Here is a 14881-nt window from a genome sequence, read left to right on the forward strand (position 1 = left end):
TTTTATTTATTGCTATGGATCGTCCCACTGTGAGAGGCGGCGACCACAACGCTGCCCACAACACAACCCATTACGCATTCATCAAAAAAAAAAAAAAACAAAGATACATCATACATTAAGTACGTTCAACAAGGATTTTTCTAGATCAGAACAGGACAGGACAGGACAGTTTCGTGAGAAACGTTAGAACAAGTTAGAACAGTCATTTAAACGTTAGTTGTCAAAATAAAAAAAAAACAACAAATTGTAAATTATACGAATTTTTTATTTATCGTTTCTCGTTTATTTTTTCTATTTTGTGTTTTCGCTACGAAAAATATAATTTAAAATTGTTTTTAGTTATAAAAAAACGAGCTCTCGAGAAATATTCGCACAATTAAATCAAAACAAAAACAAAAAATGACAGCTTTGCTTTTGACACTTTTCACGAATCTGTTCTAACCTGATCTGACTCAAAAGCAAGAACAGAAAATCCTGTTCTAAATTGTTCTAGATTTGTCAATGAACAGCAAACTACCCTTCAAGCAAGAAAACGGAGTTCAGAAAAGACACTCTGACCCATAAACAAAAAATACCAAGACTGGAAACTCGGCGGGCAACTGACGTTTGCCTACAAGCTGCGAGGTGTGCTGAATGTCGTGAATGTCGTTAATCTATAAATGTGTGCGTGTTAACGTCATTTACCAACGTGGTGGCTTTCATATTATATATTCATAGACAACACTGTACACAAAAGGGTTTTGGGGGGTAAGACGTACGAAAGTTTCCAGTCTAGGTTTAGTTTGTTTATGATGGCTTTGTTTTGTCTTGTGTATACAATACACAAGACAAAAAAGTACAGCTATTTGCTGTTCATTTAGTTTTTTTCTGTGCTAAACTGTTCTGCCCTTCAAGCAAACAAGTCCGACCTCGGTCCGAATCCACTCCGCCTCAGGCGGAGCTGAGTCCGACTTCGTCTCAGAAACGGGTCCGAAGGCGGCTCAAATTAGTATGGAAATTATAATCACGGCGAAGTCGATTGCATATGTATTGGTGTGGTGATTCACTACATTCACCACACATCGAACAGGAACACAACGATATATTAACGACATTCACCACACCTCGCAGCTTGTAGGCAAACGTCATTAGACCGCTCGTTCGCTCAACCGCTTTAAAAGAGAGAAAAGAAAAAAAAAGATTGGTTCTTGGCTGTCCGTGGCAAAATTATATAGAAAAAAAAAATACCAAGACTGGAAACTTTCGTACGTCTTTCCCCCCAAAACCCTTTTGCGTACAGTGTTGTCTGTGAATATATGTGAAAGCCACCACGTTGTTAAGTGACGTTAATACGCACACATTTATAGATTCACGACATTCACCACACATCGGACACGAACACAACGATAGGTTCACGACATTTACCACACCTCGCAGCTTGTAGGCAAACGTCAGTTGACCGCATAGTTTCCAGTCTTGGTATTTTTGTTGATGGTATAATGCGTTTAATACCCACAGTACACATAATAAGGTAATATATTCCGAAAAATGTCAAAATTTGTTTGTAAAAAAATGGGCACCAATCTGTCAGGCCAGCCTTTAATTTTTATATTTCAATCGTAGTTAACAGGAAAATTGTTTTGGTTTTAATTTATAAAATGTCATTTGAAAAAAATATAAATTGAAAAATAACAAATTTTCTGCGTGTTTCGTCTCGGAAAATGGTAAATAATTGTTAAAAAATTAGTTGAGTGCGTGGTTTTTCGGATTTTGTGCGTTTTTCGTTGGTAATTTAAACAATTAAGAATTCGGTAGTTGACATTGGTCGCCAAATTGTCATGTTTTGACAATTTGGCGACCAATCCCTTCAAGCAAGAAAACGGAGTCCAGAAAAGATAGTCCGACCTCCGACCGAGAAAAGCGGGGTTGCACTCACACACTTGCAACTTTTTGTGTATGAACACAAAGTCTAAGAGAATCGTGGTGAAAACTGAGAAAAGGAAAAAAAAGTAGACAGACATAGCCAACAAAAGCAAAAGCGTCATTTTGTTATTTTTTGTTGTGTGTGTTTAGTCGCGTCGTGTCTCGTGTCGTTGTTAATAAAATATAAGTGTAATTATAAACAATTATATTAAACTATTAACAATATGGAAACAAAAAAAGGTATGTTGTATATATCGCTCAAAGTGTTTGGATTAAAATGATGTGTTTCTGTTTGTGTTGTAGATGTAATCTCTAATTATGAAGAAAAAGGCAGAAGGTGAAACATGCGATTGGGCATCTAAAGAAACACCAACAACAGCAGCAACAACAAATAAAATAAAATGAAAAAATGTATTCTATTTTATATTGTATATATTGTGAAAATTTCGTTTGCCAAAATTAAATAAAAAAAACAGTTTCAGTGAAAAAAAAAAAATCTAGTTCTTTTTTTGGTCGCAAATGCGAAACGTCATCCCTTTTTTATTCCTCTTTCTGGTAGGTTTTCGCTGCTCCGACTCAGGTCCGCCTTCGGCTCCATTTTCTCGGAATGAAGATTTTCACCACACCAATACATATGCAATCGACTTCGCGGTGATTATAATTTCCATACTAATTTGAGCCGCCTTCGGACCAGTTTCTGATCCAAAGTCGGACTCAGCTCCGCCTCAGGCGGAGCGGATTCGGACCGAGGTCGGACCTGTTTGCTTGAAGGGATGTCACTTCGGAATATATTACCTTTTTATGTGTACTGTGTTTAATACCTTCCTTTCGACAGTAGATACCCTCACAAACGGGTTCGTGTTTTGAATTTAATCATGATTTTGGTTTGTGTACGAACTTGATTGAGCTATCCGAGCTTAAATAGCTCAATAAATTTGTACAGAAATAAAAGTAAAGGTTCGTGTTTTGAATTTATTATTTTTATTCTATGAATTAATTCGTCTAATGAGCACTTAAATTATTGTTTTGAGAAAAACTCCACAGTTGAATGTGTTGGTGCCATTTAAAATGCACGGGAAAACTACCACATATAAGCAAAGTGGAGTTTTTTCTCTCATTGCAGCTTGTAGGGTGGAAGAGAAAAACAAACCGAAGTCGCGTCTCTAGGTATTCCTTTCTCTATGTTCTACTCAAGGAGATAGGAATGTGTAGTTGTTGTAATAGATTTCTACTCATGAGTAAACTACCACCTTCAATGGAACAGGGCTTATATTATCTGTGCTAGTAGCTACGCAGTTATAGAAAAAACAGGGCTAAGGTTTTTCCATAGAGATTTCTTATTATTTTCATGAAGAAAATCTTTTTAAAATTTTAGTAAAAATTTCATATTTTTGTCAACTTAGCACAAGAACAAAAATTGTGACCAATATTTCTATAGTGAGTTGGTATAGGTGGCAGATGTTCGACTAGAGACTTGAAGTTCGATCCCCGACATGATCGTATTTTTTTACTTTACCCTAGAAGTGCATATTTAAAAACAATAAGGCAACCTCGATTGTTTAATTTATATTTCCTTCTTGGACGAAAACCATAAGGAAATTTTATTGTTTTTGTTCTATTTTATGTTGTCTAGTTTTCTCTGTGGAAGAATAGATGGTGGTGCTGCAGCCAAATGTCTGGTAAAACTCGAAAGCTTTATAAAATTTTATAGGTGCTTTGTCAATTTCAGACGAAGAATCCTTGGATAGAACCGAAAACCTTCTAGCATGTTTTCATGGTTTGTATATTTTTCTCCAAAGCCCATTACATAGAAATAGAAAAAAGGATTGAAAACAGTAACACGAAAATATTCTCCTCTGTACTTTGGACCGAACCCTTCAAGCAAACAAGTCCGACCCCGGTCCGAATCCGCTCCGCCTCAGGCGGAGCTGAGTCCGACTTCGGCTCAGTAACGGGTCCGAAGGCGGCTCAAATTAGTATGGAAATTATAATCACCGCGAAGTCGATTGCATATGTATTGGTGAGGTGAAAATCTCCATTCCGAGAAAACGGAGGCGAAGTCGGAATGAATGACGCCCGGCATTGCAATGGAAAAAAAATGGCGCTTGACATTTGGAAGCATTTGCAAACAAAACAAAACACGAATTATTTTCTTTTTCTTAAATTTTTTTTATTGTTTTTGTTTTTTAAAACAAAATTTTATTTTATTGTATTCGTTGATACAGCTGCTGGAGAATTTGCATCATTGAAGAATATTGTAGCTGTTGTGCGTTGTGGGAAGTTTAGGTTAGGGTGAAAGTTCTCAGCTAGCGTATCATTATTGAACTCCTTTTTAAAAACGTTTGCCCAAAAACATAGAAAACGGTTAGTCGAACATATTAATATAACAATACTAGAAATTCTCGACGAGACAAACTTAGTACGACGTTTGCGAAGGACTAAACCTTCCGATTTGGTACAGTGAAATTTTTTAATTTAATTCCTTTATCTCAAAATATCGGCATTTTTTAATATAAATTTAAATGTTTTAAAGATTTTATTTGTTTAACTTCCTTTAAAATGTTTTTTTTTGATACCAAAATTTAAACCATTACTTAAATGATTTAATTTAAAACAAATGTTATTTATTTATTTTTAAATATCATCAGTGGGAGCTTTCATCGTAAGCTTACCTACAACACGTAGCTTAACTTCGAGAAAGATAAATTGCTAGATAAGTTCCATCTGAACTTAGTTGCAATCGGGAGGAGGAGGTGGTTTTGGTGGTTAAGAGTCCCACATGTCTATGAGCACGCGTTTTCCGGTCCTCATAGAATCTTTTGAAGATTTCAACACCTACCCACGGACAAAAAAAAAAATTATTGAACTCCTTGAAAAACAACAAAATGATAAATTATTAATTATAAAATCGCAGAAGCACGTTCAGCAATTCATAGGTACCTTTTTTTGAAATAAAATTTTCCATATTAATAAAACAATGTATTTAGTTTAGGAACGAGGCACGACCACCGACGAGATACTGCAACAAACGACAAATAAAGGCCCCAGCCCATAGAATCCGTTGCGTCCGTTCCGTCAATCCATCCGTTGAAGTTGAAGTTTGGGACAGAAAGGGGTGACCCATAGAATACGTCGTACGACGGATTGCTTTTTGACAGCTCACTTCAAATTCCGAGGTGTGTTCCATATTTTATCGCTGAATATGCACTAAGGAAGTTCTGATGCAAGAAATTTTTAACTATTATTGTTGTTCTTTTTTTTAATAAAATAAAATGCGCGACTAGATTTCATGTAGGTACTTGCTCTTCAGTTAAAAACAATTTTTAATAACAGATTATCATTTGTAGATATGACTTTGGCATAGTAAAATTGAGCTCTACAACGGAATTTTAGTATTTAATTGATATAATTTATTAGATATATCATTAAATGTTACTTTTATAACAATTAATTCACTAATGAATACTGAAAGTTCACAACTCATAAAATCGGAGAAGAAAAGAGCGCAGTTCATTAAGTTCTGAAATTCCCCGGTGTGCACTCTAAAACAGAAAATTGAACAGATCTATTGTTGACAATCAATGTCAAACCATACGACGGATGAAAAAGTAGAAAGTTGGGCAACTTCTTCCGTCGAAACCGTCCGTCTCCGTCCGATCCGTCGCTTATGGGTCGCTTCCCATAAGAACGTGTGTATTTTATCGAGCTGTCAGTCAAAAACTTCGACGGAACGGACGCAACGGATTCTATGGGCTGGGGCCTTAATAACAAAATGACGCATTATACCTTGTCTTGTTGTCTTTGTCTTTCCTACGTTCGTTTTCCTTTTCTCACTTTTTCACCACGATTCTCCTTCGACTTTGTGTTCATACACAAAAAGTTGCATGTGTGTGAGTGCAACCCCGTTTTTCTCGGTCGGAGGTCTTTTGTCTTTTCTGAACTCCGTTTTTTTGCTTGAAGGGAAGGGTTCGAACGATTCTTTTGTCGATTCACTATTATCTTATGTTTAACGCCAATGTAAAGGACTTCACCTATTTTTTCACATCTTCGAACACTTTCGAAAATGAGTTGTCGGACTAAATTTCAGAGTGCGTTTCTCTAACTTATGTCGTTTTCTATTGACGAATCTCAGAATGAGATTTGTGAATTTGACAGATGAAAGGGGGGGTGAAGAGGGGAAATAGTGGACAAATCTCAGATTTCATGATCTATTTGCGTCTTGAGATTCAAAAAAATGACAAAAAATGAATCTGAGATTCAAGAATCTGATTCTGGATTTTTATCAAGATTCACGCATACAAACACACGCACTTTCACACACACTCCTCTGTTTGACATTTGTCTGAACATTTGTTGTTGTTTTATTTTTTTTATACGCACAGATTTCGCACACAATTACAAAACTAGATTTCATATTCTATTTGCAGTGGAAAATCTGAGAATTTTACACAAAAATCTCAAAAGTCAATAGAAAACGACATTATTTGTTCATGACTGGTTATGTTAAACAATTATCGATCAAAATGGGCGGGATACATCCCCCTGATTCCCCCCCCCCTATCTACGCCAATGCTCAAGTGTGACGGAATAGGTTTTTTCAAATTAAATGAAAAATTACACACAAATGGAATTAAGGAGTCTGATGATCGGATTGGCATACGTAAAACAGTGCTGTAATTCTAGCCATAAACACTTTGTGGTAGCACCTTCAAGATGTTGTTGTTGTTCAAATATAACTGAAAACGGAAACTATTCGTACATTTTTTTTTTGTGATTTCAATTTTAACATTTTAATCTATGTAACAATGTGCTATGAATACTTTGTTTAATAAATTCAAATTTACTAGAAACAGTAAGGTAAAGTTATCATTGAAGATGGCTAGCAAAAACTTAGGAGAAAATAAAACTTTTTCGATATCTAGGCATGATCCAAAAAATTAAATATTACTCCAACCATCACTGTCGTTTAAAATATTCTTGATTTCAGAAAATGATAAAAAGCTCTTTTAAAAGTAAAGCCTTTTCAATTCAAGCAGAATCTTATAGATAACTACGAGTATCTATGAAGTGGTAGATGTCTTCATTTTGATTTCTATAACATAGTTTACAAATTGGTGAAATTTCTAGCCCGTGCGGTTTGAAGTCAAGACCTTAGATTTTAGCTCTTGTATGATGTAATTGATGTAGGTGATGTTATAGCGCGGAAACGGGGACCAATGCGTTTACTTAAGGCCCCAGCCCATAGAATCCGTTGCGTCCGTTCCGTCGAAGTTTTTGACTGACAGCTCGATAAAATACACACGTTCTTATGGGAAGCGACCCATAAGCGACGGATCGGACGGAGACGGACGGTTTCGACGGAAGAAGTTGCCCAACTTTCTACTTTTTCATCCGTCGTATGGTTTGACATTGGTTGTCAACAATAGATCTGTTCATTTTTCTGTTTGAGAGTGCACACCGGGGAATTTCAGAACTAAATGAACTGCGTTCTTTTCTTCTCCGATTTTATGAGTTGTGAAATTTCAGTATTCATTAGTGAATTAATTGTAATAAAAGTAACATTTAATGATGTATCTTATAAATTATATCAATTAAATACTCAAATTCTGTTGTAGAGTTCAATTTTACTATGCCAAAGTCATATCTACAAATGATAATCTGTTATTAAAAATTGTTTTTAACTGAAGAGCAAGTACCTACATGAAATCTAATCGCGCATTTTATTTTATTAAAAAAAAGAACAACAATAATAGTTAAAAATTTCTTGCATCAGAACTTCCTTAGTGCACATTCAGCGATAAAATATCGAACACACCTCGGAATTTGAAGTGAGCTGTCAAAAAGCAATCCGTCGTACGACGTATTCTATGGGTCACCCCTTTCTGTCCCAAACTTCAACTTCAACGGATGGATTGACGGAACGGACGCAACGGATTCTATGGGCTGGGGCCTTTATGATAATAAAAAATTTTAAGTTTGTCTGAGCCCTTGTCTAATATAATGTCAAATAAGCAATAAGCATTACTCACTTTGCTAAAAGCATTCGAATTCCTTGTATGAAAAGCGTTAGAAGCAAAAATAATGTGGCAGCTGCAGTTCCAAACATGATACTTTCAATTTTCAATTTGTAAAATATATTAGGATCGATGTAGAGCCTACTTACAAAAAAGATTTAATTATTCAATCATAAAAAGCCGAAATATGAAAAATATTACCGTATACTTGCTGAAGTACTTCCCATCAAATTGAATGCATAGCATGTATATATGCCACTATCGCTTCGTGAAAGATTAAATATTCGCAGAGATCCATTTTCGTACAAAGCATAATGACTATAGATATATCGATGCTGAATTGTTTTATTTAAGCTGTTTTCATCTTCAAACTCATATGTTTTCTGCCTTATGCCATTGTACTTTAAAGTCATTGGTTCTTTTTCGGGATCTGCACGGTGTCTTAGCAAATGATTTGTTGGCGTTACCCAAACAATATCGGGTATAGGACTACCCGAAAAAGAACATTCTAAGTTTACAGTTGAGTAAAGCATATGCATTCTGTTGTCAAACGATTCCAAAATGCTTGGTTTGAAGCAATGGAGATTCTTAAGTACAGGTATCATATCTCCTGGATATCCTTGGTGGCATTTCAAATGAGAAATTATTGTGTTCATATCATATTCAGAATTGCAATCAAAACATTGTTCAGAAGATTGATTAATATTAAGGACTGTTTTTGTAAGCCAATCGCTAAGCCAGTACATCTTACAATCACATGTATAATCGTTGTTGATCAGACTAATAAACTCAATGTGTTCAAGTTTTCTTATAGATTCAGGAATATATGTAAGTCGGTTGTTTTTCAAGTTCAACAATTTCAGATTCTTTAGGTCACCAACTTCAGAGGCTATATGAACCAACGCATTGTTTGACAAATATAGTTCTGTGATGTTGACAGCATTTTTGAAGATTATTTTTGGAATTATTTGTAATTTTGTATTATATTGCATTGAAAGTACATTTAAATTATTAAGGATTCTACTATTAACTTCATTGTCAAAGTTTGAGATCCAGTTACCTAGTTTTTCTAAATTAGTACCATCGATGGAGAGCGTATTCAATGATTTTTGATACTTGAACAAACCACTCGGCAGTTGCGTGAATCCATTTTCACTTATGTCTAGTTTCACAATATTTTGTAATGGATGAAATAAAGAGGCAGGAATGATTCTCAATTTGTTATGACGAAGATTCAGTTTAGTCAGGCTTCCTAGTGAGTAAAAAGCTCTCTTATCAATATAAGCTATGGAGTTGTATGACAAATCTAATGTGTTTATTTCTTTTAGGCCAAAAAATACATTTCTTTCGATTGATTGCAAAAGATTATGTTTCAACAACAACTCTTTTAAAGCTATATTTAACGCAAAAAAATTATCAGGCAAAGATAAAATGCGATTATATGACAAGTCTAAAACATTGAGATGTTGCATGGTTTTAAATAATTGAAAAGGTAATATTGATACATTATTCCGACTTATAAGCAATTGCCTCAAATTGATTGTAAAGTTAAAGGTATTCCTTGGAATGTCTGAGATATTATTAGATGATACATTCAAAATTTTCAAATCTTTAAAGTTAGTCAACAAAGTGTTATTTAAAGTGTTCATTAAATTTTGATCCAAGTGCAACTCCTGCAGATTGCTTAATTGACACAAATGAGTGAAATTGCAACTATCCGTTTCGATTTCATTGGCAGTAAGTTTTAGAATATTAAGCTTTTGAATAAAATGTGGATGTATCCATTTTACACAATCTAGTGCGTTATAAGACAAATCGAGTGATATAAGATTTCTGAAGTTATTTCCATACTGCATGAGAAATGTTTCGATTTTATCATCTGTTATGTTGCTTTTACTCCATTTTAAATGCTTGGCGAAGTGAAATTGATGCAGCTGTAAATTTACGTAATTTGTTATAGGGCAATGCACCAATGTGACGTTTTCATAGTTGATGTGATTTTCTGTCAAATAACTGTTGCTCAGTTCGATAAGAGTTATATCTTCACAGTGGAGTTGAGAGAACTGTGATGAAGTCTCAGTGATTGACGTAAAAGTACATGTTGAATTTCGTTGTTGTTCGTCCTTCCTGGCTTCGAAGCAGTTCGAAACACTAAACAAGGCCAGGATTAGAGTGATTTCTGATAAAATTTCCATTCTTCTGATTGAAGTTTAGTAGTTCTAGTTGGAATGATATTGCAACTGTGAGAATTCATTGTATCTAAAAAGAAACAAAAAATTTATGTGCATAAATATTTTTGAATACAAAAAAATACAATTCGGCCATTCCAAAGTAACGGAGAAGACACATTGATTTTTTTTCCAGTGTATCCCGTTGAAGAAGCAATCTTTTTTTTTTGCAACTTGGTAGGTCTTAGGTAAGGGCTTATGATAAAGTTGATGTTCTAGAAAATAAAGCGGTAACGGAGAAGACGCGAACAAGTCTTCTCCGTTACCGTCTTTGTCTGTTAACAATTTAGCTATTTTGAATTAGTTTTTCTTAAAACTTCTAGAACATCAACTTTATCATGAGCCCTTAAGACCCACCAAGTTTCAAGAAAAAATATTGCTTCTTCAACGAGATAAACTGCATAATAAGCGTGAAAATGCCCTAAAAATGCAAATGGGATGGCCGAATTACAATTTATTAATTCGTATATTTTTTAATTATTTACACAGGGTGTCCCGCACTGTGCATTGATGCATCAGTGCGTCCATCTGTACTAGTAGTGACACACTAAATGGGTGGACGGATTTTATTGAAATTTGGTACAGATGTTTTTTTTTCGTAAATTCCAAGGTTAGTTTTTTGTTTTTGTTTTTTAATATCTCCCTTAGTACATATACATACCTTCCATACAAAATTTTCTTGAAAACGGCTCTAACGCTTTTGATTAAATTTCACACTCGTTATGCTGTACCGAATTAAAAAAATACGTATAATGCAAATATGGTATTTCGGTTTTTATTTATTTTTTTAAGTACATAGCTAACTTGTTATTGCATTTTTTTTCGAAAATGGCTTTAACCTTTGAACAAAACTTCGTTTTTAATTTTTCTCCAAAAATTCGGAAACGGGAAAAAATTGAAATATTTTTTATATAATGTCCTTTATTTCATCGAAGAATAAGCCGATTTTTTTATCATTTAGAAGTGTAAAATGTAAATAAAAAATTAAAAAAACGAAGTTTTTTAAAATAAATGAAAAAAATATTAAATTTTCTTACCATCGAATTTTTAATTTTTTTTTCTCAAGACTTAATTAAAATCCAATAGTTATTTTAGAAATAGATACTTGAACTGCAAAGGCATGTACGTGCGACCCAGTCGTGAATTTTATTTTATTTTTCTTAATGAAAAATTTTATCACATCAAGTTTTTGTGATATTCCCATTAGAACAACAAAAAATGTCGTTTTTTTGAAAGTTTTTGAGATAGTGTTCTTGCGCGTGGTAATTTGTTTTAAATAAATTTGTTACGGTTTCGACTTTCGAAATCTCCCGAAAAAATGTGTTAGGGAGAAGGGCCCCGAATCGGAGAATTGCAAGAGTAACATTCCTTTTTTGTTTTGCTTTTTGTAGATCGCAATGGAATTAAAAGACGTGACAAACTTTAAGGGATGACTTTATTCAACGAATTCAGGTTTAAAAGTAAAATTAACAACACTGTGTTACAAAAACAAGGTTTTAAAATAAACGCGGCCGGAGACCTATCAGAGCTAGTTGCACTGATTACGATAATTGAAAAATAAAAACAAAAAATATTTTGAAAAAAGAAAAATCTGATAAAATAATTTTTCAATTTCCTCAAAAACTAGAAGACATAGAAACATATAGTTTTCACTGATCGATAAGGAATCAATTGAGGCAGTTTTCTGTTTGAGTAAATTTTTTATCTAGACAAAAATAGTATAAAATGAGTTTTTAAACATTTTTGTTCGCCTTTTTTTTACTTTGAAATCGATTATTTCAAAAACAATTGGTTATAGTATATTTATTTAAAAATTATAATTAAATAAACAATTTTGCTTTCGGAAATGGTATCATTTATTACTGTAAGTGTTGCCGTTATTTTTTAATAATTGTTTTTATTTTAATATTTTTTTTTTAGAAAACTGCCCCTCACACCTAAACGGGGGGAGATAGACCCCCTCCCATAGACAAAAATGTTTGTATTGAACTCCTCTACAGAAACCCGTTATAAAATCCTGGCGCCCAAGTTATGCCAAAATAACATTTTCGCTCTATGCCTAAAAGTTCGAATTTTTATATCTAGGTTTAAATCAAAAAAATTTTTGTTAAGCCAATTTTGAACTGATTTTCATAAAGAATACATCGTTTGATTTGGAAATAAATATTATTTTAGAAAACATTTTTAAAACAGCATGTTGTTATGAAAACATATTCTTTAAATTGATGTCGAAGTTGGGTAATTTTTTTTTTTTTTTTTTTTTTTTTGTCCGTGGGTAGGTGTTGAAATCTTCAAAAGATTCTATGAGGCCCGGAAAACGCGTGCTTGTAGATATGTGGGACTCTAAACCACCTCCTCCTCCCGATTGCAACTAAGTTCAGATGGAACTTATCTAGCAATTTATCTTTCTCGAAGTTAAGTTACGTTTTGTAGGTAACTTTCCGATGAAAGTTCCTACTGATGATATTTAAAAATAAATAAATAACATTTGTTTTAAATTAAATCATTTAAGTAATGGTTTAAATTTTGTTATCAAAAAAATACTTTAAAGGAAGTTAAACAAATAAAATCTCTTAAACATTTAAATTTATATTAATCAATGCCGATATTTTGAAATAAAGGAATTAAATTGAAAAATTTCACTGTACCAAATCGGAAGGTTTAGTCCTTCGCAAACGTCGTACTAAGTTTGTCTCGTCGAGTATTTCTAGTATTGTTCTATTAGTATGTTCGACTAACCGTTTTCGATGTTTTTGGGCAAACGTTTTTATTTCTTCGCGAACCGTGGGGATTCCAAGATCCCTGTGAAGATCTTCGTTTCTTATATACCACGGCGCATTTACAAATGATCTTAATAATTTATTTTCAAAGGTTTGTAATCTATTTAAATTTGTATCGCGGGTACAACCCCAGAGTTGAATACCATATGTCCAGACAGGCTTAAGTACTTGCTTGTAAACTAATAACTTGTTTTCAATACTAAGTCTAGAATGTTGTCCGAGCAACCAGTACATTTCTCTTAACTTAATATTTAACTGATCACATTTATTTTTAACATGCATCCCGAGATATTTTGCCTCGTTTGCAAATGGGACTTGAGTAGTATTAATAAAAACAGGTAGTCTATTTATTTTCTTATATGTAAAGTCCACGTGGACTGACTTAAATTCGTTAAGCGCTATTCGCCATGTTTGTGTCCATTCATTGACATTGTTAAGAGCATTTTGCATTTTGTTAATTGTTTTGCCTACTGCAAGTATTGCGGTGTCGTCAGCAAAAGTAGCTACAATTGTGTTTTCTGTTTGAGGTATATCGCGTGTGAATAGAAGGTACATAATATAATGGGACCTAAAACACTACCTTGTGGTACCCCAGCCACTATTTCCCTAAAGTCTGAGTAATCATTTCCGTGCCTAACGCGAAAAATTCTTCTCTCTAGATATTATCAAAGAATGATAAAGAGTCCTTCAGGTAGGACTTGTCTTAACTTGAATTTGAGACCGTCGTGCCATACTTTATCAAAAGCTTGAGACACATCTAAAAAAACCGCTGAACAAATTTTCTTTTCTTCAAGAGCTTTCTCAATGACATCGGTGATTCTATGTACTTGATCAATCGTCGAGTGCTTGCTTCTAAAACCAAACTGGTGTTCAGGTATAAGACCTTTTTCTTCTATTATTGGCTGGAGGCGCTGCAAAAATATTCTCTGAAAAACCTTTGATACTACAGGAAGCAGTGAAATGGGTCTGTATGATTTCTTTTCATGTGATGGTTTGCCAGGTTTCAAGACCATTATTACTTCTGCGACTTTCCATTGGTTTGGAATATATTCTAACCTAAGAGTGGCATTCATTATGTATAGGAGGTTTATTAAACCTTTCCGTGGGAGCATTTTAAGAATTTCCGCAGTAATTAAGTCGTATCCTGGAGCTTTTTTTGACTTTAGCTTCTTAATTTCTTTGTTTAATTCGGCAAGCGTAACATTTCTTGTGAGGAAGCTTTCACTTGTGTTCATATTTATACTATCATTCAATGCTTGCCCATTGAATGGTTTGAATGTTTCCTCTAGGTAATCAGCAAAAACGTTTGCTTTCTCTTTGTCGCTTCTTGCCCATTCATTTTGGTCTTTCATAATCGGAGGTGCTGGAATCTTAGGTTTTTTCGTGGCTTTTATAGCTTTCCATAGAGAGTAGTTAGATTCTTTACCTGCCGTCAAATTTTCAAGGTAATTTTTAGCTTCGCGGTTCTTGAAATCTGATATCATCTTTTTAAGTAAATTACTTAAGTGATTTAAATTAGATTTGTGTTGAGGAGCACGAGTTTGTTGCCATTTTTTGCGCGCTTTTCTTTAAGAACGTCTTTTATCTCTTGGGGATGTTTAGCATCTTTGTACCCTGAAATTTCTCTTTGGCAAGGGGTATTGTTCCATGCGGCTTTTTGGATAATATTCACAAAATTATCTACCGCTGCTTCAAGCTCAAGAGGTGTTTGTAGTGATACCCTTAATTCAACATTATCCTCAATATCTTTCTTAAAGCCTTCCCAGTTAGTTTTACCGTTTGTTAGCCTAGGTGGTATTTCAATTTTAACAAGACTTTCGCTCATTGTGAGAATAACGGGAGAGTGGTCAGAGAAAAGATCAAAGCATTCCGTTACTTTAATTCGATTTGACGGTATTCCCCTGACTATAAAGAAATCAATCAGGTCAGGTATTTTGTAGGAATCTGCCGGCCAATA

General features: G+C 34.0%; 1 protein-coding gene across 4 annotated transcripts in view; it reads right to left on the reverse strand.

The window, feature by feature from the left end:
- The window catches only part of LOC129905672 (leucine-rich repeat-containing protein 15), a 364926-nt gene that overhangs the window by 232871 nt on the left and 117174 nt on the right, over positions 1-14881 (reverse strand). For 3 of the 4 annotated variants that reach the window (XM_055981210.1, XM_055981212.1, XM_055981213.1), the window contains exons 2-3: positions 8118-10175; positions 7932-8057 (exon numbers count right to left, since the gene is read on the reverse strand). In XM_055981210.1, coding sequence (XP_055837185.1) covers positions 7932-8057; positions 8118-10111 — 2120 coding nt within the window. In that variant the 5' untranslated portion in view covers positions 10112-10175. Of the gene's footprint in view, positions 1-7931; positions 8058-8117; positions 10176-10805; positions 10980-14881 lie in introns of those variants that run through there. The other variant, XM_055981211.1, reaches the window with a different exon arrangement.

This window comes from Episyrphus balteatus, chromosome 1 (genome assembly GCF_945859705.1).
Source record: "Episyrphus balteatus chromosome 1, idEpiBalt1.1, whole genome shotgun sequence".
In the NCBI taxonomy this organism is placed as follows: Eukaryota; Metazoa; Arthropoda; class Insecta; order Diptera; family Syrphidae; genus Episyrphus; species Episyrphus balteatus.